The sequence below is a fragment of the Panthera onca genome, chromosome B4 (genome assembly GCF_046562875.1).
Source record: "Panthera onca isolate mPanOnc1 chromosome B4, mPanOnc1 haplotype 2, whole genome shotgun sequence".
NCBI lineage: Eukaryota > Metazoa > Chordata > Mammalia > Carnivora > Felidae > Panthera > Panthera onca.
The window spans coordinates 173,351-200,221 of NC_138345.1; the positions used below are offsets into that span (position 1 = coordinate 173,351).

The following is a 26,871-nucleotide window of genomic DNA, read 5'->3' on the forward strand; positions in this document are numbered from 1 at the left end:
GCACAGCTTAACCAAGGGGACCAAGGTCCAGTGTTTCGGGCAGACTTTGGAATTTTGAGGGGTTCAGTTTAGTAGTAATATGCATTCAGGAGAGAGGGCTGCAGACTTGGGTGTGTTCACATCAGTGAAGACCTTAAATGAGAAGCTGTCTGTACATGGGAACTGAGACACTCATTTCCTAGGATTTTATTGATGAACAGACAAATTGCTATCTGTGTTTAATATCTAGCCACGTTATTAATCACGTTAAGTCAACAACAGAAGGACTTTTATCTGTTTTACTGCTATATTGCCAGAGCATCTACAACAGGCATGTCTGAACTATGTTACCAAACAATGATTTTAGATTTCATAAGAAGGAAAATCTCTGGTTGTACTTTGGTGCTTTTATGATGTGTCTCAGACATCATCGTGCTCTCCTTTCATGGGTCTGTGTTCTTTGCAAGGCTCTCCTTGGGCTCCTGAGTGTCTTCCTTGTGATGTGTGTACCTATGTTGACTCAGTTCAGGCAGATCTCAAAACTCTTTGGTTTTAACTTTACGTGTTTTCTGAAGTGTGTGCTGCTTAATTCTTGAGTCTTGAGTTTAACCATTTCTAGCAATTAAGTGACCTCACTTGTAGAGTTTCTGCTATTAGTGTCCCCACTGTATTCTTTTGGTTGTTATGTCATATAAATAGTTATATTTACTATATGGCGTTATTTTAAAACACTAGCTTTGGTTTTATGTATTTCCTGTAGTTCTGAATAAATCATTCTTAATTTTTCATATATGTACTTAGAAAAAATGCAAGTTAAATTACATGTTTACAATGATATGATTACTTACTACTCTTAAACCCTTTGTGTCACATTGTCCTCTCTTTTACTTCTACATGTCATAAACCTAATGAGATCTAACAATTGTATCTTTGCTTTAAACAGCCAGTTATCTTTTAAAGAAATTAAGGAAATTCCTCTTGTGTTCCCCCACATATCTACCATTCTGTAGTGTTACCTAATCTAGAAGTAGTGTCCCCTTGTGTAGATTCTCCTGGCATGTATTCTGGACCATGTTGGTCCTCTCTGACCTTACAGTAGTTCATGTATATATCAAAATTCCTCTGCCAGTTTTAGGCCATTTCTGGCAAGGACTACAGTTTTTTCATTTTTAGATAATTCAGTGTATCTATCGAGCACAGAAAATACTTACTTTTTTTTCTTTTTTTTTTCCTTCTTTTTTATTTTATTTTTTTCTTTCAATATATGAAATTTATTGTCAAATTGGTTTCCATACAACACCCAGTGCTCATCCCAAAAGGTGCCCCCCTCAACACCCATCACCCACCCTCCCCTCCCTCGCACCCCCCATCAACCCTCAGTTCTCAGTTTTTGAAAATACTTACTTTTAAGTATGTAAGTAGGGTTGAAGTAGTGTGTTTTTGACTGAGCATCTGTATAACCTGACAACGTATAGTACCATAGTTCACCATTAGATGTCACTCTGTAACATACTTTACATTCTTGCCAGACAATTCCTTACCGAAACGCTTGTCAGATTCAGAAAGTTGGCATTGCTTAACAGCGCACTTACACTGATACATAGTGGTTTCTCTCTAAACACACATTCATAAATTGTAATTGTTACTACCTTTTAATTCTACGTCTAAGTCTGTACTGAACCCAACTGATTTTCCTTAGTTTTCTTTAAAATTTGGATGCTGGCTTTATTTTTTGCTTATTTTCTATGTGGAGCAAAGTCTGCAAATATTACAAGTAGTGGTGGGAAGAAGTAGGATATTCAAGAATACCTTCAAACGTGTTCAGAATTCTTCTGTTAGTAATGCAATTTGAAAAATACCTTATTCCAGGAGGCTGACTGACCCCACACTCATGGGCGACTGCTGGTTTTGTTTGGGTGTGTCAGAGAAAGAGGGAGAACGGACTTGGCTCTGAAGAGAAACGTAGAGGCAGAGAACACGGAGACCTGTAGGCTCTGCTGGCCAGTCCTGGAACACAGGAAAGTGCCAAGAATGAGATTCCTTCACTCATTCCCACCCTTACAAGATAGGAAAGGTCAGGTCAGGGGGGGTTTGATGTTCACCTTATCCCTAAGGGTGGCCAAATGCTAACCCATGTGACGATGTAGGGATCAGGTGTCTCAGGGCCGAGGACACTGCTGACAGTCCAGCCCCTCTGTGCCCAGCTGGGAGTCCGGTTGTATGCATGAGCCTCTCCTGCAGCACTGTTGCTCAGTTGTGTTCCCCGCACACCTGCCAGAACACAGCCAGTGACCATTTTCCTCACTTCGCTCAGAATATTGAAATTTGAATGAAACAGCGATGTTGTTTCTGAGTGATACAATGAACAACCCCCCCCTCCCCGCCCCCGCCAGCCCAAGCACGTGAACATTCACGCAGATGCGGATCCACCCATGTCCTCTGGGACACCAGCTCCCAGCCTTTCACACCTCAGCCAGAAATAACTATCTTACAGTTTCTGTTTATGGTTTTATTTGGAAAAAAAAAAAAAAAGACTGTCATTTATCAGCATGGTTTTATAAAATTCAAAATTTAAAACCCTGAGTATAATAAAATACCAAAGAATAAGGACATTTGAATCCATTTATATTGATCTGTCAAATTATACACAATGTATTATCAAAAAATGAAATTTTATGTTCTGCTTTTGCTTTAGAATAAGATATGCATTTTTTTTTTAATACGTTAGTATAGGATGACTACTAACCCTTATCGGGAAGACCTTTTTAATTCTTTGGTCTTAAAATGACATTTTTTAATGAAATAATGAAGCAAATGACAATTTTTGTGAAGTAATTGGTAATGTCGGTGTAGAAAATACAGTAGAAAGGGCGTCATACTCCAGACTACAGTAGTGTCCTCACCAGGAGTTAGGACGTGCTGAGACTGTTACTCACTTATACTGATAAAGGTGCATCTTGTAATCCATATATTTTTTCCTTATGTTTTTGTGTATTCCTACAGTTAAAGAAGTGAACAGGTCATGGCACGTTTAACAAAAAGACGACAGGCGGATACGAAAGCTATCCAGCATCTTTGGGCAGCCATTGAGATTATACGGAACCAGAAGCAAATTGCCAACATTGACCGTATTACAAAGTGAGTAATTTAAGCAAAAATATCCTTGTGAAGTTTCCTATAAGATTTTTGGGGGGCAAAGGTCTAAAACCAACTTATTTATTATGCTCATCAAGGCATTACAAAGTAACAGTCGCTTTTTGCCTTATATGTAACTTATTAGAAAAATAATACAGAAGCATAGGCAACTTGTGTTTAGATGTTTTGTAAAGAAATATTAGAGAAGTAAAATACCAGTGTGTACTACTTACAATAGCTTTTTAGTTCTCAAAGATTTTTTAACTCTTGGGAACAGATCTTTATGTCTTTTTTATCAAAAAGGCTTTGCTTTTGCGTAAACTGTCTAAAACCAGTGTGCTGTTTGTTGAGTGTTCACTGTCACACACGTTGGTCCCTAGTCCACTAACCAGGACTTTCTGACCATTTCATTCTGTGTTTTGGAAATTACATTACTTTGGTAGACCAAGATTCAGGATAGACAATTATCAGAATACTTTATGAATTCTCTACTTACCTGTTATATACTGATTATAACAGAGTCTTCAAATGGAACTTGATTTTGTTCCTTTGTTTCTCTGAGTATTTTTAAGGGAATAAAGCTCAATCCATCTTTTTTTAAATGGTTGAATGATATTTTTTGGTAATTTAGATAGAATTTCTTTATTTTCTACACATTCCTTAGATGCTATGTGTAAAAGTGGAAACAAGTGATTTACAGAAGTTCATTTAGTGCTTATTTTTGCCTTTATTAATAAGTAACAAAATTGAATACCACATATTTTTGTCTCTTACCTACATTCTGTTAAAGATTATAAAGTTTACTCGAGAGGGCAGGGACCAGAGAAGGAGAAAGAATAATGCCATGTGTTGCTCTAAGTCCGCATTTAAAGTTGCTATGTACATGTCCTAGCTCCTGAGGGCCACTAGCATAAAAATATTCGGTAACACTTGTATGGAAAATAAGAATAAAATAAAGAGCACATTATAATTAAATTCAAATTAGCATGTTTTTATAAAACAAATAATTTGGGGGTGTTTTACGAAGTATAGGTTATAGTGAGGTGGTATTGGCATAAAAACATGTTTTCAAAACCTCAAGAATAACAGCCATACGTATTTTCCTGTGGTTGGGATTTTTTAAAAACATAGTTTATGTCTGTCAAAATTACCTACAGAAGGATGTGGAAATAAGATGCTGCTCTTTGGGTTTAAATTTTAAACTTCAGGTCATCCCAGTTTGACAGAACTGTCCCGGTGTTGGAGGTGCTTCTTCCTCCCTGGGCCGGCACCTGCTCTGGGAGCCTTGGAGGCGTCTCCTGGTGCCAGGCGTCCATAGTTGGACCGCGAAGGTTGCCGCTAGTTGATGGCAGTGGTGGTGCAGGTGCCGCGCAGGTGATGTGACATCTGTGTGCGTTCTCGTGAGAGAGAAGAGGTTCGTAAGGAGGAGCGCACACCGTGTCGTGCCCTTTCTGCATTAGGGATTGTTGATAAGCATTCTCTTTTCTCCCTTCTCTGTCAGCTCAGCGTTCAGGCTGCCAAGGCTGACTTTTCTCCATGACCTCAGGTCCGTAGATCTTAAGATACATATGAATAAATGTATTCACCTACCAAAAATTATTGTTTTATTAGTGTCATCTACAGATGAAAAGAAATTAACCAGCGGGTAACTGTTTAAGAGTGGTGGCCGGTGTCTCTTCCACTTCGTCTGAGAGGACCTTCTTCCTTTCTGTTACGGGTGCGCTTGATGGTACAAAGAAGAACCAGACAACACTGTTTCTGGCACAGCCTGTGTGTCATTAGTTTCCTACCAGGCCATCAGCCCCAAGGAGGAGCTGTCTGCCTAACCGCCTGGCCTGCTGCCTTAGCTCCTGGGTTGAGCTGGTGTCCTTGTCACCACCCTGGCCAAGGCAGGTTGGGAGAAGCATTGCCCCATGATAGGAAGACAGGTGGCTGTTCTGTATTCTAAATAGGTAAATACTTTTCAAGTCTTAGATTAACTTAAAATCGAGTTGCTCCGCTTACTTACAGCGGAGGCTGAACATAGAGTTACCTTTTAATTTTTACACGTATGGCGAATTCCTGATGGCTGTAGCAGAGTTACTGCGAAGAGGGCATATGTGGTCATCAAGGTCCTTCTGTGTTATGTCTGGTGATGGACTCCATTGTAGGAATGGAACCTGTCTTCAGTCAACACTTTTTAACAGTTTTGGGCTTTGGGATCATGGTTCTTTATGATATTTTGAAGCCTGGCAAACCCCAGACACTGTAGTTAACTTCTGTGCAGTGTTTTAGTTCTGCTTGTTTTTGTTTCTGTTTGAAAGTCTCTTTGAGGTCACCTTCAATCTAAAGGTTTTCATTCATCCTTGTTGTTGTTTTCCTTCGCAGTTTATTGAAGAAACTGGTTCATTTGCTCTAGGTTTCCCACAGTCTGGCTTTTGCTGGTCGCATCCTGTGGTGTATTTGCTTCTCTGCATTTTGTGGAAATTGGTAGTTTTCTGGAGGCTTGGGTGAGGTGAGACTCCTTTGCAGTAGCATGTGGTCCTACCAGGAGGTCATATGCCCATTTCTCATGCGTGAGATTGGCAGTCGTGATGTACAGCGAGTAGTACCCGTAACTCATTAAGGATCATCAACAGGATTACTTCCATAAGGATGTAAACTTGCCTCTGCATCCTGTGTGGCAGCCCCATGGTGTGTCCATGTCCAAAGGGAGAGTAACTGACTCTTTCCCTTTATTTGCCAGTGTTTAAAATGGCATCCTCTCCTGGTAACCAGTTAGTTTTTTTAAAGGGCCATTCGGAATTCATGTGTTTAAATACTTTTGATACGTTTCAGTCCATTTCTGACAAAATCCTTATTTATGCTCAAATTTTTCCATCTTTCACCAGTTGGAGCCTCTCCACATTGACTCCTAAAGTGGCTTTCTGCTTCTTCTTGCAACAGGGTTTTTCAGGCTCATCTGTTTTATACCCTTGGAACCATTGATTTCTCCAAGGGGCTCTGATTTCCTTCACTTAGAAATTGTATTTCAGAAGCATGTCTGGCCCTCAGTGTGCTCACTGCTGCTTGGTTGATCTTTCCAAGCCTTTTAGAGGGCAGAGGAAGTATATATAATTTTAAGACAAAAGAACACCCTATTAATGAATACTGATATTTTCCATTTGAATTTATGACTACTAGTTTTTCCCAAACTCTTCTACCAAAAATGTTTCTCTCTTCTTACATAGTAAAGACATCATGAATCATAACTAGTCGGTTGTTTTATCCAACATTATATGTCAAGCTATTGCAGAGTAACCACACCAACACTAAAACCAATAAATAGTATGTTTGATGGAAACCATCTAAATTACTTTACCCATTGTTTTCAAACAGTTGTACTGATTCTAACCTGCCAGAGGTGAGAGCGATTACATGTTCTACTTTCTTCCTCACAATTGGCATTTGGTCTTCGTCTACAAACAAGTATTCATTTTATGGTTACCACCAGCCCTTCTCTTGGTATCCACAATTCATTCTCTGGTAGATTCTTTTTATTCTTGTTCCCCAAGTTTTACTGAGATGTAATTGACGTATAATATTGTGTTAGTTTACAAGGTGCATGACATAATGATTTTGTGTTTGTACCTATTGCAAAATGATCACCATGGTATGTTCAGTTAACATCCATCACCTTGTTTTTCCTGTGATGAGAACTCAGATCTGCTCTGTTAGCACCTTTCAAATACATAATACAGTGTTATTAACTGTAGTCAGCATGCTGTCCGCGACATGCCTGGGACTCATTTATCCTATGACTAGAAGTTTACAGCATTGGCTCCCTTCACCCATTTCACCCAACACTTGCCACCACCAGTCTGTTCTGTTTCTGTGAGCTCAGTCTTTTTAGATCATACAGTGTTTGTCTTTCTTCATCTGACTTCCTTCACTTAGCATAATACCCCCAGGTCCTTCCACATTGTCACAAAATGATAAGATTTCCTTCTTTTTGGCAGAATAATAATTCCGTTGTATATACACCACATCTTCTTTATGTATTCATCTGTGGACGGGCACTTAGGGAGTTTCCATGCTTTGGCTACGGTGAGTTTGCTGCAGTGAACATGAAGTGCACATACGTTTTTGAGAGTGTGATTTCATTTCTTTCAGATAAATACCCAGAAGTGGGATTGATGGATGGTACAGTAGTTGTGTTTTAATTTTTTGAGTAGCCTCCATGCTGTTTTTTCAAAGTGGCACAAACATCTAGGAGATTCTTAAGGTTTCATGAGAAGTGATTTTCAAGTTCTTGCTGGTTCTTAACAGTTGGTTGCAGCCTTTTTTACTGGAAAGTCAGTTTGGCTGGGTATAAAATCCTTAACTTCTTTCTTTTTTAGAGTTTTTATAGGTTATGTATGCTGCCTTATAGAGCCTCTCGTGGTTGCCATGTACCCTAGGAAAGAAGCCTGTGCTTCTTTACCAGTTTCTTTTAATTACCGCTCTCTGTTTTTTTTTTTTTTCAACGTTTTTTATTTATTTTTGGGACAGAGAGAGACAGAGCATGAACGGGGGAGGGGCAGAGAGAGAGGGAGACACAGAATCGGAAACAGCCTCCAGGCTCCGAGCCATCAGCCCAGAGCCCGACGCGGGGCTCGAACTCACAGACCGCGAGATCGTGACCTGGCTAAAGTCGGACGCTTAACCGACTGCGCCACCCAGGCGCCCCTCTCTCTCTGTTTTTAAACAGCTAGTGTTCTGTTCAAAAAAGGAGTAGAAAAGGAATTATAAATGAGAGAATCATTGTTGAGATTTATTGTGTATTTCAAGTATTTAAAAAGTATAACTTCCAGAAACTTCTTTAACAGGTTCTATTATTTGGGATGGAGAGTACTTTCACCAAAGGAGTCCTTCTGAAACCAAAGTACATCTATGGGATTAAGTTTGATTTTTTAATTAATGGTGAAGCTGTCTCTCTGTTTTAAAAGTACAGATTTATAGATTTGATTTCATGATAATATAAAATTCCATAGTTCTCATTTGGGAGCTACATAAACACAGATACATTTTGACCTCTCATTAAAAAAAATTTTACAGTTTTAAAAATCAAAGGATGTTTTCTGATGTTTAGTCATCATAAAATTGAAACAAATAAGTCACTTTATCATAAAAAAAATGAAGTACAGTAGTCAGTTGAGATGAAAATAAGCACAGGCAAGGGTAGCTTCTCTTTTAGTTGAAAAGTTTATAAAGGCTAACTTGTGAGTGGCACATATGGATTCGTAAGTTCTGTGAAATTTGAATAGGTGTTGTGAAACTAAAGCTTTGAAATGTTTGACTACTTGATATTTATATGAAACAAATATAACAATTTTATGCTTCAGATCATAATGTTAGCTCTTGTTTTACAGTTTTTAAGTCAAAGAACAAAGATTAAGAGTCAGGGGCACCTGGGAGGCTCAGTTGGTTAAGTGTTCAACTCTTAATTTTGGCTCAGGTCATGATTTCACAGTTCGTGTGTGCACGTGCATGCTCTCTCAAAAATAAGTAACTAACTTAAAAAAAATTAAGACTCCTATGACAACAAAATCAGTAACCAGTGAAATTTAGATTTTCAATCCCTGAGATTCCCAATAGTATTCCTAATTCATTATCATGTTATTTTTCTAAATTTCACCTATATGTTAACATTCCATAAAAGTAAGTCACATGTGTCACCTCTGTTTCCTCTTAAATCCAAACATACTATTCATATCTAACTTGGATAATTATAATGTGGCATTGGAATTTTGTAAGTATTCTAAGTAGTAGTTGTGATTTAAAGACCCGTTGAAACAGCATGGCCTTTATGTTCACCTACATGTTCCAGCATTATGGGCGGCTTAGTGCTGTTGGGAGAGGTCGGCTCACATCTGCTCAGTGCTGGGAAACGCAGGTGTGTCTGAGCTGCCTTGAGCACCCCTGTGATGGCCTGTGTTCAGAGGTGACTGTGCTTGTGGCTGATGTGATCAGGCCAACCCTGGGCTGGTAGACTAGTCCCATTCAAATTAATGTTTCAGGTTAGGGCATCAATTAATTACATGTGTTGCTTACTTTAGGGTCACACCCCACTTATAAAATGTGACCTCTGAACTCTTGTGACATGTTTGGCATTGAAATGTGTGAGTTTTCCTGGAGTCCTTCCCGTCGCTATAGGCAGACGTAAGCCTGCACTGCAAGTCCCTGTGCGAGGGCTGCCTTTGAAGTTGCACTGGGTACACTCTTTACTCACTTGTTTAAAATTAACTTATGAAACTTCTAGCAGCTATTATGTCACAATTGTGCTCTGTCTCTATGTCAGCTGATTTTCTTTTCTATCTTTGTTTTTTTGTTTTGTTTTGTTTTTTGTTTTTTGGTTTTTTTTTTGGAGGGGAGGCAGACAGTACAAAAATATGGAATGTTTCACAGATTTTCATGTCACCCTTGCATGGAGCCATGATAGTCTTCTAGTGTGGTTCAGTTTTAGCACACATGCTGTGGAAACAAACACTCTGTCCACTCCCTCATTGGATTTGTTGGAGAGGAAGGTGATGGCCCCCGTCTGCTACTTTGGAAATAAGTTACTTTGAAAAACTACCATCTAATAATAGACTGTGGATGTAATCCCAAGAATTCTTCCCAGAATTACTAACCACATACCCTTTTCAATCTACAATGATTTATTTTTTATTGCATTTCTTTTGTGATAGTGGATGGGCAGGTAACTTTACCACCGTTACATCCTTATTTTTATCTTGCATAATAACAGCCTTGCAGAGGAAGTAACTGATTCTGAACAACCGTAATCTACAATTCCACAGAGAGCTTTCTCCTGTGTGCACAATTCTTGGGCCCTCCTCTTGGCTTGGATTATTGGCTAGCTGTTTTCATGGTTGACATTTCTTTGCAGTTCTGTGAAGGAAATATACCGCTAAGGCACAGAAAAGTGTAAACAACCATTAAAGTATAAATTAGTGTTACCAAGTAGTAGAGGCCCCCCACATGGAATAGGGGCCAGCCCTTCATGCTGGCTGTCCGGGTTATCCGCACTCCATGCCTTAGTCAAGGGGTCGCTGCAGTCAGGAATTTGTAGAAGGTGTGGGATTAGCTGCACCTGGGAGTTTGGACAGGATTCAGGCAGAGTTGGATCAGACGGACTGGAAGACTTTTAGGGAAGGGAGATGAGAAGGCAGAGCATCAGACAGGGAGGGCTGCTAAGGCCAGCACAGAGGTTTTTAACCTGTAGCCAGAAGGGAATAGTGAGTTTGTTTGGAATATGGAAATAGAGTAAAATACACTCATTTTTCCCTCCCCAGATAGATCGAATGTTCCTCTTCAATGTTACATGTGTGCGGGCTCTCCCCTGCTCTGGCCTGGGTCTGAGCCCTCCTCATATCTTGCCTGTGCAGTGGCAGCAGGTTCCTAATTGGGCTTCCAGCTTCCCACTCTTGCTGCTGCTCTGTTTCTTCCCATCTTTGGAATCAGAGAGATTTTTCCAGAGCACCATCTGACCACACGCTGCATGATTGAAAGCTTTTTTCTGTTGTTCATGAAGCCTGAATTCTTGTGCGAAGTTGATACTCTCTGGGCCTTCCTCTTCCCCGTCATCTGCTGCCATGACCCACCTGGTGTGCTGCTCTCGGCGCCCGGGACCCCTGCAGACCCTCGGATCCACTGTGATGCACACTGTGCCCGGATGCTGACTCCTCTCTCAAGTCGTGTCCCTGAGGAGGCTGTTCCTGACCCCTTCAAGTGAACTCAACCCTCATACTTCATCAGTATTTTTCTAGATTTTAGATCTGATTATATTCTTCTTAAGATCCTTTCTTTTAGGGGCGCCTGTGTGGCTCAGTCAGATAAGTGTCCAACCTTAGCTCAGGTCATGATCTCGTGGCTTGTGAGTTCAAGCCCGTGTTGGGCTCTGTGCTGACAGATCAGCCTGGAGTCTGCTTCAGATTCTGTGTTTCCATTTGTCTCTGCCCCTCCCCTGCTCACACATTGTCTCTCTCTCTCAAATATAAACATTAAAAAAAATCCTCTTTTATTTCCTCGTTGTGCACAAAGTGCCAATACCTGAACAGGACATTTGTGTGAGCCCTTTGCAGTCAGACCCTGACTGTCCTCCTTTTCATGCCCTGTTGCTCGCCACTAAGGCTTCGTGTGATGAGACTCTTCTCCGTTTTCTGAGCTATTATTTTTGATTCTTTATTTTGTATTTTTCCTTCTTAATCGACAAAACATACCCTTTTAAGATTCAACCAGATAACCGTCTCCTGTGAGGTATTGATTCATTCCTCACTGTAACCAGCCCCATTATCCTTGTTCTTGGCTCACATAGTGATATGTGTGAAATTCAGTTTTATTATTTATTATAGTCTCTTACTACTATAAAAGCATTTCCACTTCCTGTGCTGTGAGCACCTTGAAGGTAGGGCACACATCTTTCCTCTCTTTAGATCTTAGTATGAAGCCAGTAGCTAGGGAAAGGAACTGGGAGAAGGTTTCTAGGTAACCGTAAGTATTCAGTTGCATGAGCTGAAGATGTGGTTTCCAGGAGGCTTAGAATTGAGAAGCAGCCCTGTGCTACTTCGTAGATTTGTGTGAATTCTGCCCACTGCTCCATGAGGTCTGTTTTCCTTCACCTTATTTTGCTGATGAAGGTCTTGAGACCCAGGCTTATGAGATCTGGCCTAAAGCCATGTGGGTTGTCAGTTGCAGAAGAGAAATACGAGTATAGATCTATCTGATGTCGCAGTCCAAACTTTTAATCTTCATTGTTTCCTTTTGGTGTTTGTTGGGTCTACATTTGTATCCTTGCTGGTGTTGAAGATGTTAATTTACTGTCATGAACATGTGCTTCCAGATTATCATGTAACAGCAGCTCCAACGTTCATATTAACCCTGCTTTATGGGCGAAGAACGTGAGGCTGTACAAGCAAATTATTTGTCTAGATTGTTAGGAATAACCTTTCTTCAGAGTATATTCTAAATTTTAAATAAATTCATTGATGAAGGATCTAGAAAGGTGTTCTTTAGGTTATGAAGTTTATTTTTGTCTGGTGCAGTATTAAAAAGAATTGTTATATACCCATCTATAAAACACCTAGTGGCAGAACAATGATCTTTGTTGTTTTTTTTTTTTAATGTGGTAAAGTACACACACATATAGTTTACAGTCTTAACCATTTTAAGCCTACAATTAGGTGGCATTAATTACATCCAGACTGCTGTGCTGCCGTCTCCACCATCCATCCCTGGAACTCACTTCATCTTGTGAAGCTGAATCTCTGCACCTGTTAGTCACTGAGTCCCCATCCCTCCTCCCACAGCTCCTGGCACACACCATTCTGCTTTGACTTTGTGACAGTGACGACTCTATATCCCTCAGAGGCGTAGAGTCATATAGTAGCTGTCTTTTTACAGCTGGTTTCCCTCAGCATAATGTTCTCAATAACACACTCTGAATTTTCTTCCCCTTGAAGGCTGAATAATAGTTGCATGGAGTGTGGCCACATCAGTTATCTATTCACTTCGTGATGGATACAAGGGTTGCTTCCATGTTTTACTATTGTGAATAATTCTGCTATGGACATGGGTGGACAGATCTCTTTGAGACCCTGCATTCAGTTCTTTGGGGTATATACCCAGAGGTGGAGTTGTGGGGTCATAGGCAATTCTGTTTTTAATTCTTTTGAGGAACCTCCATACTGTCCTCCACGGTAGCTGCACCAGTTTGCATTCCCACCAGCAGTGCAAGAGGTTCCCTTTTTTAACATCCTTGCCAACACTTGTTATTTCCTGTCTTTTTTATTTTAGCCATGATGACAGGTGCAAGGCGGTATCTGATTGTGGCTTTGATTTACATTTCCCTGATGATCAGTGACATTCAACATCTTTTCATGCTTATTGGTCATTCTTGTATCTTTGGAGACCTGTCTCTTCAACTTCTTTGCCCATTTTTGAATCAGGTTGGTTGGTAGTTTCACAGGTTCTGTATCTCTTGTGGATAGTAATTGCTCACCAGATCCATGATTCACAAATGTTTTCTTTCAGTCTGGGAGTTGCCTTTCTACTCTGTAGACCGTGGCTCCTGTCGTACAAAACTTTAGAATTTTTATGAAGTCCACTCTCTTTTTTCTCTTTTGTTGCCTGTGTCCTTGGTGACATCCAAGAAATCATTGCCAAATCCAGTGTTGTGAAGCTTTGTGCTGCATATTCTTCCAAGAGTTTTACTGTCTGGGGCCTTACATTTAGGTCTTTGACCGATTTCGAGTTAATTTCTGTATGTGCTGTTAGGGAGGTGCCCAGCCGCCTCCTTTGTGTGTGGAGATGCAGTTTTCCCAGCTGTGTTGGTTGAAAAGACCGGGTTCCCCATTGAGAGGTCTTGGCCCCCTTGTCAGAAACCCTTTCATTGTATACGTGAGGGTCTCTTTCTGGGCTCTCTCTTCGATTGCATTAGTCTGCATGTCTGGTTATGCCAATGCCACGTGGTTTGCCTACTCTAGCTTCGTGTAGTAGGTTTGAGATGAGGAAGTGTGAGTCCTCCAGTTTCTCCTTAGTTTTAGATTATCTGGGTTATTTAGGGTCCACTGAGATTGCACGTGTTATTTCAGGATGGGTTTTCTATATCAGAAAAAAATGTCAACGGGATTTTGATAGGAATTGCACCGAATCTGTAGATTGCTTTGGGTAATATGGACATTTTAACGATATATGAATTCTTCCAGTCCACAAACATGGGATGTGTTTCCACTTACGTCTTTACTGTCTTTCAGCAGTGTTTGGCAGTCTTCATCGTGCAAGCTTTTCTCCTCCTTGGTTAAGCTAATTTCTACATATTTTATACTTTTTGATGCTATTGTGAGTGGAATTATTGTCATAATTTTCTTTTCAGTGTGTTCATTCTTTTTGTATAGAAACGCAGCTAAATTTTGCGTTTCACCTTGTGAGCTGCTACTTTGCTGAATTCATTTGTTATGACAGCTTTTTTGTGGAGTCTTTAGAGTTTTCTGTGTGTAAGATAATAAAATCTACAGAGGTCATTTTACTTCTTATTTCCAATTTGGATGCTTTGTATCCTTTTATCCAAATGCTCGGGCTGAGGTGCCTAGTGGTATGTTTACTAGCAGTTGTAGAAGTGGACGTCCTTGTCTTGCTCGGGACCTTACAGGAAAAGCTCTCAAGTTTTCACAATTGAATATGATGTTTGCTGTGGGCTCATCATCTATGGCCTTTGTTATGGTGAGGAGGTTTCTGTCTGTACCCGGGTGGTTGAGTGTTTTCATGATGAGAGGATGTTGAATTTTGTCACACCTATCTACTAAGATGCCTCCGTTCATTCTGTTAGCATGGTGTCATGTGTACTTAGGTGCATGTGTTTAGCCATCCCTGCATCTATAAAGCACCCAGTGGTAAAGCATTATTATTGAGGATATTTTAGTGTAAGTAAACTAAATAACCAATTGGCAGGACACTTGGAAAACAGGAAGCAGAATAGTCACCTATAATTTCTCTGTCCACAGTCAAGTAAGAGACCCGCTTTGATCTATTTCTTGTCATTTTTTTCTATGCTTGTGTTTTTGTTGACGTTGATTAACCTTTGACCACGTTGTTCCATGGTCACCATAAATTATTATGGTAGCAGGTGTGTGGTATTCCAGTAGGGGCTGGGGGACACTTCTGCAGCACACCGAGAGGGGGCGAGGGGCACGCAAGGTAAACCACTGTAAGGTTCACATCCTGTTAGTGTATTTGCCTTCCAGACAACCACAGGGGGTTGACGCTATTAATGTTATTTTGTCACTAGGCACTCTGAGATGCAGAGAAGTTAAATAACTAGCCCAGGGCCATGTAGCTAGTTGATCATAAGAGCAGCTGCTCGGGCCGAGGTCTGTGTGACTTTATAGGTCTGGCTTCTCCCACTATGCTTGTCCTGCCCCCCATGCCTCCTCTGTCCAATTCTTACGCGTCCAAGTCTTCTAGTTGTATAGATACGTAGTAATGCAAATATGGGGTGTAAGCCGGGAAGGATAAACAATAATCAGTGCAGGAACCCTGGTTTAGAACATATTTGGTGCCAAGCCCTGGGCTGAGCACCTGACAGTCATTCCAGCCCTATAGCTAACTGTGTGTGATCACCTGCGCATTTGTATCGTGCTGGTGTTGTTTTGTCCTCGGATGACTCGGGTGTTTCCAGTGTTTACACTGTGTTCAGTAGTCTCCTTAAATTGTTGTCTTTCTGCCTGTTTTGATGATTTCTACATGATGGTCACTTGGGTTGTCCCCAGCTTCCTTCTGCCACACATGGCCCCCTAGTGCTCTAGTCCTTCACCAGCACAAACATGAGGAGTCAATTAGTGTGTCTGTCCAGGAGCAGAGTTCCTCCTTGATTACAGGACGCACGTGTACCTATTTGGCCTCAGTCTCGAGAGGATGCCCCACTCTGCAGGGCATGGGGTTCCATGCCCACGTGTCTGCTGCTACTTGCCATTGTTCATCTGCACACATGCTGTCGCTGAGATATTTTAATTTACGTTTCTGTATTCATTCATGAGATTAGGCAGCACTTGGTGTTCTTACAAGGTTGGCCTTTACTTTCTGTGGATGCCTGTTCTTATCCTTTGCCTATTTTCCCAGTGGGGTACTTGTCTTTTTCTGTTGATTTGCAGAACCTCTTGTTCTTCTAGACATTAATTCCTTTATATATGTCACGCTTTGAAATGTCTTTTCTTGTTCTGTTGTCTGTTAATTTTTCCCATACTGTTCTTTGTTGAACAGAGATTTTTATTTTGAGGTCATCAAGTTCATTGCTTTTGGCCTAATGTTTTGTGCTTTTGAAATTTTATTTAAGGAATTCTTCTTAATATGGCTGCAAGAATATTCTGGAGTATATTCTTTCATTAACTTTAGAGTTTTACCTTTCAGAGTTCTTTAATCCATTCATTGTTTCTTTCCCTGATGGTGGTGGGAAAGGGCCCAGTTTTAGTTTTTATTTTTCTCTTCTATGCTAAGTTTGTCTTCTCTTTTGGAATTTAAGCTTTAGGATGAGAGACGCCTGTCGGTATTTTAGGGCCTTGTATTTTGTTAGAGTGCCATCATTTGCCCACTCAGTGAGCATGGTAGTAGGTAAGGGTTTGTTTCTGTTTTGTGGATCAGTGAATGCCAAGAACCAAAAAATAGGAGGTGGCACGTGGCATTGCCTCGTTCACGTGGTTGCTGGATGTTGAGTGACCGTGGGCTCTTTGCCTGCAACCTGTTGTCCTGTCCACAGAAAGCCTGAAATCTTGAGTGGACCAGCACCGATTGTGGAATCAGCTCTCCTGTGAACTAGCAGTATTTCCGCGAGGAAGTCCCTTTCCTTCATTTCTCTGCAGATTGATGCCCCCATGTAACCTCCATCTTAATGAAGATACAGAAGGTTGTTCCCTGTCTCCAGCTGCAAGCAGCCCCTGATCTGCTTTTCACTGCAATGATTAGCTTTGCTTGTTCTATAGTTTTATAGAAGTGGAATCACACAATCCATTCTTTTCCATGATTGCCCTGATTTCTTGGTCAGCAGGTTTTAAGATTCATTTGCTGTGTATGTTGGTAATTCATTGCTTTTCATTGCTGGGCAGTATTCCAGTACATGGATATACCACAGTTTTAAAGTCCGTTCACCTGCTGAGGGACATTTAGGATGTTTCCATTCGGGGGCTGTTATGATAAAAGCTGCACTGTGCTCTCACGTGCAGGTGTAGATGATGTGTATTCAGATAAATGCCTAGGGAGGGAATATCAGTACTTGGGTAGGGCACTGATGGAAGTTGTGCTATACATGTGAAGCAGACAAGCCAGGAGAAGAGGGTGGAGGGTGGACATTTTTTAATGTGTGTGTGTACATTGTGTTCATATGTGTATATCAGACATGCACCATGTATTTTTTCAGAATGTCACTCGTTCCACATATATTTTGGGAACAATTAGAAAAAGATGTAAGCACAGTAAATAATAGAGTAAGGTCGGCTGGTAGATGGAGATTGAGGAGGAAAGGAGAAAGGAAGGTCAGGCTGCAGAGTGGAGCCAGGAATAAAGATACTGCAGGTGAATTGTCCCTGAAGCCCCACAGCTTGTAAAGGATGTGTTACCGACCTGGCCTTTAGTTTTCTAGTAGCTAAAACCAGGGGAAGCCTCAGATTTTAACAATGTCAGTAACGGAGTCAGTTGCTGAGGTGAACACAGCCATTTCTAACAGTAGTAATGCCAGAAAGAGATTTATTCTTAATGTTTTCATAAAAGTAACCATTTTATGTCCATTGCAAAGCTCGTGTCGGTTGGCAGAGTCTCGTCCCGTGTTGCATAGTTACAGGCTGAGGCCTCAGATGCAGTTTTAATTAAAAGGTCCTTGTTACATACACGAGTGAGGCGGAAGGGTGCCTGCTGCTGCTTGTGCTGTTTCCAGCTGGCAAGGCAACCAGACCTGAAGCTGGCAGCACATTTCCATGTCAGGCATGAAGCCCACACTGCCCCTCAGCCTGTTGTGAGTTGTGCAGCCCCACACAGATCAGGTTGCCTCACGGTGACACATGCACTGCGAAATGATGTTGTTAAAAGTTGGTGAGTGTGGGGACATGCCTGATTGAATAGTGTAAGAAAGTACCCTGTAAGATGTATAATTCATCATTACCGAAATTGAGAGTTCTGAATGTAAACTCTTTCCCTTTTTATATAATGGGACCGGTGTTAACAAGAAAGTAAGCAGTATGTGTGTCCAGGAAAAATGTGTTTTTTTCCTCCAAATGAAAACTTTGCTTCAGATTTTTAAAGTTTCCATCTAACTGTAAAATAACTACAGATTTTACTTTACTGATTTTAATTAAAGTCACGGCATAAATAATGAAGTAATAATTTACAGTGTACTGTTTGGTGTAATTAAAATAGAGCAATTCTTTTTTTAAAAATTTTTTTGGTGTTTATTTTACTTAAAAAATTTTTTTAATGTTTATTTATTTTTAGAGAGATAGAGCATGAGTGGGGGAGGAGCAGAGAGAGAGGGAAACACAGAATCCAAAGCAGGCTCCGGGCTCTGAGCTGTCAGCACAAAGCCTGACGCCAGCCTCCAACCCACGAAGCTCTAAATCATGACCTGAGTCAAAATCAAGAGTCGACTCTTGGGGCGCCTGGGTGGCGCAGTCGGTTAAGCGTCCGACTTCAGCCAGGTCACGATCTCGTGGTCCGTGAGTTCGAGCCCCGCGTCAGGCTCTGGGCTGATGGCTCGGAGCCTGGAGCCTGTTTCCGATTCTGTGTCTCCCTCTCTCTCTGCCCCTCCCCCGTTCATGCTCTGTCTCTCTCTGTCCCAAAAATAAATAAAAAACGTTGGAAAAAAAAAAAATTTAATAAAAAAAAAAAAAAAAAAAAAAGAGTCGACTCTTAACCAGCTGATCCACCCACCCAGGTGGTCCTAAATTTAACTAGTTCAGAAATGAGGGAGATAGGATTCAAGGGTTATGGTTAAACAGGAATTCTGAAAGGAGGCAGAAAACGTAGCACATTTTGGCTCTCCTTGTTGGGTTTTCCCCAGAGTCACCCTGGAAATCCATGGTGAACAGTTGTCTGGTATTGAGCAGGAGGGCAGACGTCTAGAAGGACCACCTTCCGGATTCTGGCCTTGGACCTGCAAAACTAACAGAAGCCTGCCTCCTGCGCGTGGGCTGGCTCCTGTGCGACAGGTGTGTGTGAAGCAGGCGAACGGGCTTGGGGGAGACCCACCTTCCTCTAGTGAGGTGCTGATCGCTCTAGATGCTTTGTGGTGTTAGTGTTGTGTCCTGGAGAAGTTCCACACCTCTTATGTAGTCAGATGTTGTGGCCCTTCTCTGTTGTTCCCATGGCTTTTATACTCAGAGTGTCCTTTAGCATCGACAGATCAGATCAGCGTTCACTTAAACTTGTATTTTGTTTTCCAGTCCTGGTGTTCTTAGTGGAGTCTTTTCAGCCCCCGAGCACGTGCCTTGGGGCAGCTGTGGCAGGTGTCAGTTAGACAGTGAAATTAGAGGCAGGGCCAACTATATTCAGATTGTCCAGAAGACACTCAAAACAGGTTTGTTATATTTTCATCCAGATGAAGACCTCTAGATTCCAGGATAGTGTGGGGCTGTTCGTGAAGGACGGGACACATGTTCATTATGTCTTTTCCATCAACAGAAGACGTGTCAGATTGGGTCATATTTATACTGGTGTCATCAGTGTGTCATTTCCCAGTATGTGTATTTCCAACAACATGATACAAGTGGCTGAGGTTGGAACTTGCAGTCTTGGAACTTGCAGAATTACCTCGGGGGAGGTGACCCACCGTAGGATTTGGAGCCTGTTGCTTGGATGCACTTGAGGGCTGAGCAGCAGTTGGGAACTCTTTGGGGACAGACTGCAGGAGAGGGGATGGGTAAGATGAGATAAACCTTACTGAGAAACCCCAGAGAAATCAAACATAACATTTAGGAAGTATTAGACCTTTACGTACTATTTCATGATTCATCCTAAGTGAAAGTAGAATAGGAAACTAGTTGGCCACCGTCTGTGCATCTCAAACCCAGTCTGCTAGTTTTGTGTCTTTATTTGATGGAGATAAGTCCCTGTGATGGGTCAGCAGCGTGTAAGAAAGTGAGAGGCCTGGCAGGACCTTAGCCTGAGTTATTAACCCAAACGTTTTCACGTGGAGCAAACTTGCCTGAAGACCTGAGAAAAGGAATAATGAGCTGGCACCCTCTGTTGTGTTTAAGGTCCTGCTCACAGCAGTCAGTTCTAGACTCGTAACTAACTCATGCAGGCCAGTCTTAGGCTTGTCCGTGTCCTTGCGATGGCTCGTCACTTAATCAGCGTCTACAGCTCTCCCAAGTCCTTCTTCCTTTTTAAGAAGAGGCGAGAATCACTGCTGTTTTAACAGAACAGAGTAAGGAGTTGTTCACGTTTAGGCATTATTTTATGAGCTGTGTTTGTTGACTCCTGCCAACTTACTGGTGATGTCTGTCACAGTAAACGTTAACCAAAGGTCTTGCGTTACTCGCTAAAGTTTTGGATGTGCTGCGTAGACCACACACACAAAAGAAGCCCTTCAGCACAGTGTTGATAGGTATGTAGTTCACCTTTGTCCTACCTGGTATGTCGTTTTGCTAATTCATTGTTTCCTGTTTTGAGTTTTGTTACTCTTAGATTTTGCAATCTTTTATGTGTTTAAAGCTCTCTTTTGTTTCTTCTATCATTTTAGTTCTTACTTGGCCCTTAATAGAATATATAGACACTTTATTCCAGTTCATTCTTATTTTTGCATTACACTTAAAATTTGATTTATTCAGGATTTATGGTACAGATCTAGATTATTTTTATCCAGATTGCATTTAGTTAGTTTACTATCACTTGCTACATATTGTTAAAATTTCCCTTCTTTTGTAATGCTTGCCTCTCATAATGAGATTTTTGTGTACTTGGACGTATTTCTAGGTATTCTGATCTTTTGTTTGAATGTTTCTGTCCAGTGCATTGTTTTTAAATGGTTGGTACTGTCGGCAGTAATAAAATTTTATGCCAACCTGATTATTGTCACTTTCCCTAGAAGTATTTCATAATAATTTCTGTGGGGCAGAGTTAGTCGTTACTCATTTTTCTTCTTAATACATTTTTATGATATCCTTTCTTTCATTTGTGGATGTTTCTTAAGCTCATAAAGTCCTATACTGAGGCATCATGAATTTGGTCCCTCAGAAAAAAAAGCCCGCATAAAGTCTATAGTCTCAAGTGCCAGTGTACTACATTCTACAGTGTTAATTATGACATTAAGAAACGATTACCTGTCGGGGCGCCTGGAGGGCTCAGTTGGTTAAGCGTCCAACTCTTTGATTAAGGCTCAGGTCACGATCTTGTGGTTCACGATGTGGTTCACAGAGCCCCACATTAGGTTCTGTGGTGAAAGTGTGGGGCCTGCTTAGGATTCTCTCACTCTCTCTCTCTCAAAATAAATAAACTTAAAAAAAAAAGGAAAAAAAAAGAAATGTGTACTACCTGTCAACTGCACTTACTGTGGGAACCGTTTTGCAATCTATATAAATATTGCATCCTTATTTTGTGTACCTGAAACTATGTTATATGTGAATTATATTTCAATTTAAAAAATAAGTTTTTAAAGGAAAAATGAACAACTTTTGATAATCGTACTTTTTTACTTAAGATGTTAACATTAGGTACAGTTGGGTGAAGGGCATGTGGGCAGTCTACTACTTTTGCAACTCTTCTGCAAGTCTAAAATAAAAGATTTAAAAGGTGATATTGAAATTCTGTTACTCCTTTATGTATCCGAGAAGCATTTATTGAGTGCCAATTTTATGCAAAGCGGTATCTAAAATAATTTTTCATCTCCTAATTTTCTGGCTGCATCTGCAGATAGTTCAGCAAATAGGTCCTAAGGCCTTCACGGGAAGTAAATAGTACCCATCTGAGAAGATTCCAAGGCTAATGTAACAGTCTTACATGTTCCTAGCCTTTAGATGACACTTTTAGATGCGTACTCATCACTTATTCTTTATTCTAAATAACCTAAACCCAGACCTCCCATTGAGAAAACAAAAGCCCTTCCCTCAGAGCTGCGCTATTCCCAGGATGTGCCGGTCCTGGGAGGTAGCACTGTTCTGCCTGGATGCGATTCTCGTGTTCAAGTGCTTCACCCCTGCCTTCTCCTGGTCGTCTTGTCCCTGTGGAAGGGGCTTCCTGAGTCTACCCCGTGTCCTTCCTCATGTGCCCTGTGTGTACCCCTCATTCCCCCCTGGACTGGAACAGCTTCCTTTTAGCCCAACACACTGTTGTCACTAAAGAGAAGAAAATTCTTACTGTGTCTTACTGCACGTTTTGTAGCTGTGTGCATGCTAGTGTGTGGTTACACTCAGCGGATTAAAAAACATCAAGGAATGATGTGATGCCATTCTTGTTAAAACAGCATACTGAGACTGGAAAAGAATTTTCTTAATAAGACATAGCTACCTGTATGTATCCTTAGCACGCAATCGTATTTGTAATTTATTTATTTTGATAAAATACATCTATCAATAACCTTCAGCAAGTGTCATGTTTAATGGTGAACTATTATAATCTTTGCAAAATCTAAGAGCGGGATACCCGCCATCACAGCCCAGTGGTGTTGTGCTAGAAGTCCTGGTCAGCACAGTAAAAAAAAAAAAAAAAAAAAAAAGGCAAGTTTAATAGACTTACTTAAACAGTTCAGTAGACTTAAACAGAAATACTTTAATGAGCGTTTAGCAAGGTTTCTCAGTATATACTAGCAGCCATCAGCCAGAAAATAGTATATAAAATAAATTCCCTTTTTCAAAAGAAACAAAAAATAGGCAATACCTAGGAAAAATCACAAAAAATATGCAAGAATTTTAGGGAGAAAAATTATAAAACTTTGTTAAAGACACAGAAGATGTAAATGAACAGATGTACCAAGTCTGTCAGTATTGTAATGATATTTGTTCTCAAATTAATGAAAATGTCAATATTTTTCATGGATCTTTGCAAATTGATTTTAAAATCATTATGGATAAATAAATGTCCAAGAAGAGCCAAGATGAGTTTGAAAAGAAAGGAGGGGGCTGCCCAAGATGGGCAAGCTTGTGTTGGAGGAGGGAACTTCCACGCATTGCTGGAGAGGTGGTAAATGGTAGCTGGCTTTTAAAAGTAACAACAGTCTTCAGATGGACTGATGGACATCTAATAGATGGACAGTCAAGTTCTGAAGAGGGGACCATGGGAAAATGTCTTCATCCTACCCCTGCTTCTGAGCCACTTAGTTCTACTTGAACTTTCTCCACTGTTCCTGGATCTACCTCTGGAGCTCTTATGCGTGTACAGAGATGATTATATAATGTTTTTGAGAAACTGGACCGTTTCATACCATGATTTTATTCACTGATTTCCTTTTTCTTTTCTTTTTTTTTTTAAATTGAGGCATAATTCACAAATAACGTTAGTTTCAGGTACTCACCATAATGATTGAGTACCTGTATATTCAGTATCTGTATAATTGATTCAGTATCTGTATAAATAGTTGACCCCTTAACGGTGCACTTCTACACGAGTTTTTTTTTTTTTTTCAGATGGTATATATAGTATTGTAAATGTATTTTCTTTTTCTTCTGATTTTCTTAGAGACATTTTCCTTTTTCTAGCTTATTTGATTGTAAGAATGTAATAGGTAGCCCATATAACATGTAGAATGTGTGTTAATTGACTGTTTATATTGTTAGGTTTCTGGTCAGCAGTGTGCTGTTAGTAGTTAAATTTTGGGGAGTCAAAAGTTCTGTGTGGATTTTCGACTGTGCAGGGGGTCGACGCCCTTAACCTTGGTGTTGTTTAGGGTCATATGTACTGTGAAATAATCACCACAATAGGTCTAGTTAACATTTATCACCTTGCATGGTTAGAAAAAAATGTTTTTCTTGTGATGAGGACTTTCAAGATCTACTCTCTTAGCAACATCCGAATATGCAGTACAGTGTTGTTAACTGCAGTCGCCATGCTGTGTGTGTTCTCCCCCATGACATTTATTTTGTGACTGAGAGTTTGTGACCTTTTGACCCGTTTCACCTCCATCCCTATACCCCACCACTGGCAACCACCAATCTGTTCTTCGTATCTGTCAGCTTGGGGAGTGTGTGTGTGTGTGTGTGTGTGTGTGGTTTTGATTTGCATTTCCTTGATAATTAGTGGTGTTCAGCATCTTTTGTGTACCTGTTGGCCATCTTTATTTCTTCTTTGGAAAAGTGTCTATTCAGATGTTTTGTCATTTTTTAATTGGATTGTTACTTTGCTCTTGAGTTGTATGTTCTATATAGATGTTGGATATAACCTCATGCCCAGATTTTTTAAACATAATATATCTTAGAACTTACATTGTCCTAATAAGATCGACAACACTGCTTCACTTTTTTAACAATCATATAATAATTTTTGGTATAGCTGTAGTATTACAATTTATCCAGCCCCCTAAGATTTACTTTTAGATTCTTTCTAATCTTGTTGCCAACAATGCTAAAATGAATTTCCTGTCTTGTATATATATTATTTCACACATGTCTGAGTGTATCTATAGGATGAATTTCCAGAAGTGAAACTGTTGGCTCTGAAGGTGTATACGTTTCTATACTTGGTAGACATTTGCCCCACAGTGTAGCGCTCTTTTACATGGCACCTGTGATATACTTCCCATCAAGTCCTGTCTGTCTGCACAGTGTGCCAGACCTATGACAGTCACAGAATGCTGTTTTGTGGTCTTCCTTATTAATTAGGATTTTTTTAAATATATTAAGAATATGTAGAATTTAAGTTCGGTCTTTCAGTCTGTGTGTTCCAAATATATTTCCCAGGTTAGCATTTGTGATTTTAACTTTGGTTATCATGTTTTTTTCCCTATGTAGAAATTGCTGATTTTATGTAAATTTTTCAATCTTTTCTTTAAATCACTCTGGTTTTTGTTTCAGATTAGGCAGGTTTTATTCGCACCATGATTGCTCTCCCGTGTTTTCCTTGTCATAATTTTGTGGTTTTGTTTTCAGTACCTAAATCTGACCTATTCAGAATTTACTTATGGGCACAGACTAAGGCACGGCCCCATCTTTATTCTTTTTCAAGGTAGCAAAGCCCCCTGTCCCAGTGTCCTGTGTTCATTGATTAATCTTTCCCACACTAATTTGAAATGGCACTTTTATTATAGTCAAAATGCGTATTTGGGTCTCTTTCTGGACTTTTATGTTTGTTCCATTGGCCTACTGTTCACACAAAAGTTTAATTACTTTGGCTCAACAGTGTTTTAATACCTTATATTTCCCTGAAAGAATTTTCCTGGGAAGTTGTTTTTTAATTCTCTACAGAACTTTAGAATTAACTTGCCTACTTTGTGGTAGCATTTTATTAAATGATCTTGGAGGCAATTTGGATTTTGTTGTCTTCCATTCAGATATCAGGCATGTGTTCATCCTCTCATGTCTGTTGCATTTCAGCATTTTCTTCATACAGATCTTGTCTTTTCTTCTGTTTATCACTCTGTATTATCTTTCTTATTGCTGTTGTAAACAATTGTGGTCTTATTTTAAATTTCTTAACTTTTTTTTTTGGTTTATATGAATGCTGCTGTTAATTTTAGTATATTTGTACTCAAATGAATAATTGATTACATTATTTGGTTATTTAAAATAGTGTGTCAGCTGATTTCCTTAGGTTTTCTAGATATATAATCTGCAAATAATGATTATTTTAAATCTTTACCAACTTTTACACTTTATTTCCTTTTTTTAGGTATGTTGGTTATTACCTTTGGCATAGGGTTAAAGGCATCTTTGAATATTCCTGATCAGGTTAAGGAAGTGTTTACTCATTCCCTTTTGTTCGGGGCTGGATGGTGAATTTTACTAAATGGACTTTTAACACATATATTTCTCACTTTTGATCTATTAATAGGATGAATCGTATTTCTAGATTTCTTTGTAATAAGAAATCTTTGGAGAAATCCTAGAATTAAACCCTTGTTATAGTATATTCTTTTGATATTTGAATGTGTTAATATGTTAACATTTATTTTATATTAATAATATTAGACTATATTCACATACTTAATTTAGGATTTTTATCTGTTCCTATGGGATACTGGTTTTCTTTTTCTTCGCTATTTTTGTAGGGGTTTGTTACTATTAGTTTGCTAGATTTCTTGCATTCCCTCTTTATTAAGTACTGGAAAAGTTTATATCATACTGGAGTTATCTGACCATTAAAAGATTGATAGAAGTGCCTTGTGAAAACGTCCCTACCTGGTGTTTTTCTGAAAGAGCTCTTTGCCAACTTCCTCCATTAATTTCTTTTGAAATTGCCCATTTCAAGTATTCTATTTTTTTCTGTGGTCAAGTTTTGGTCATTAATATTTTCCTAGAAAATTATAGTGTTTATCTTCTATTTTGGCACAGAAATAAACAAAGTAGTTGCTTATAATTGTTTTAACTTCTTTGTTACTTATGGTTATGGCTCCGTAGACATGTCTTAGTATGTATGTTTTTCTGATTTGTGTCTTCATTGTTGATTAGGTCAACTAATGATATCTCTATTTTTCTCTTAAGGAAGGGCTCCTGGACTGTTAGTTTTCACTTTTTATCTTTTAGGCACTGCTTTAGCTTTTTAGTTATGTGCTTAGATTTTTTTTTTGCAATTTTTAGATAACCTTTTTGATTGACTTATTCATGAGCGTTTTCCAGTTCCATTATTATTAATACCTTGTTTACTTTCACTGCAACTAGCAAGTGTCTGCCATCACTTTTGGAATCTGAAATAAGGCTGTTTTTGTGTCCAATTTTATGCTCAACTGTAAAGAATTTTCCTTGGACCTGTTGAAGCTATGTTTGGGTTTCAGAATAAATTTAACTAGATCTGCCTTCTGCCTTGTTAATTAGGTCTTCTGTATGAATACTTAGGTTTGTCCACTAGATGTTTTGTGGATGGAGAGGAGTCGCATAATTCTGTTTTCCTGTCAATATTTCCTTTATTTCTTACAGTCTTTGCTTTATAACAACCTATGCCCTGTTTGTCTTTTTTTTAAACCTGATTTTTCCCTTGGATTCCAAATCCTGTCCATTACAGTGTCGATCCTGTTTCGTTTGGGTTGCATTTTTATGATGTGCCTGTGCCCGTTCTTGTCCAGTTGTCTGAGTCACTTTAAAAGTGTGTCCTGTAGACCGTGTATTTTTAGTGTTGTGATTCAGTCTGTCTTTTTCGTAC

General features: G+C 39.7%; 1 protein-coding gene across 11 annotated transcripts in view; it reads left to right on the forward strand.

The window, feature by feature from the left end:
- ZMYND11 (zinc finger MYND-type containing 11) overlaps nucleotides 1–26,871 on the forward strand; it is a 133,668-nt gene that overhangs the window by 55,861 nt on the left and 50,936 nt on the right. For all 11 annotated transcript variants that reach the window (XM_060659421.3, XM_060659420.3, XM_060659419.3 and 8 more), the window contains exon 2: nucleotides 2,983–3,117. In XM_060659421.3, the coding sequence (XP_060515404.1) occupies nucleotides 3,002–3,117 (116 nt within the window). In that variant the 5' untranslated portion in view covers nucleotides 2,983–3,001. The remainder of the gene's footprint in view (nucleotides 1–2,982; nucleotides 3,118–26,871) is intronic.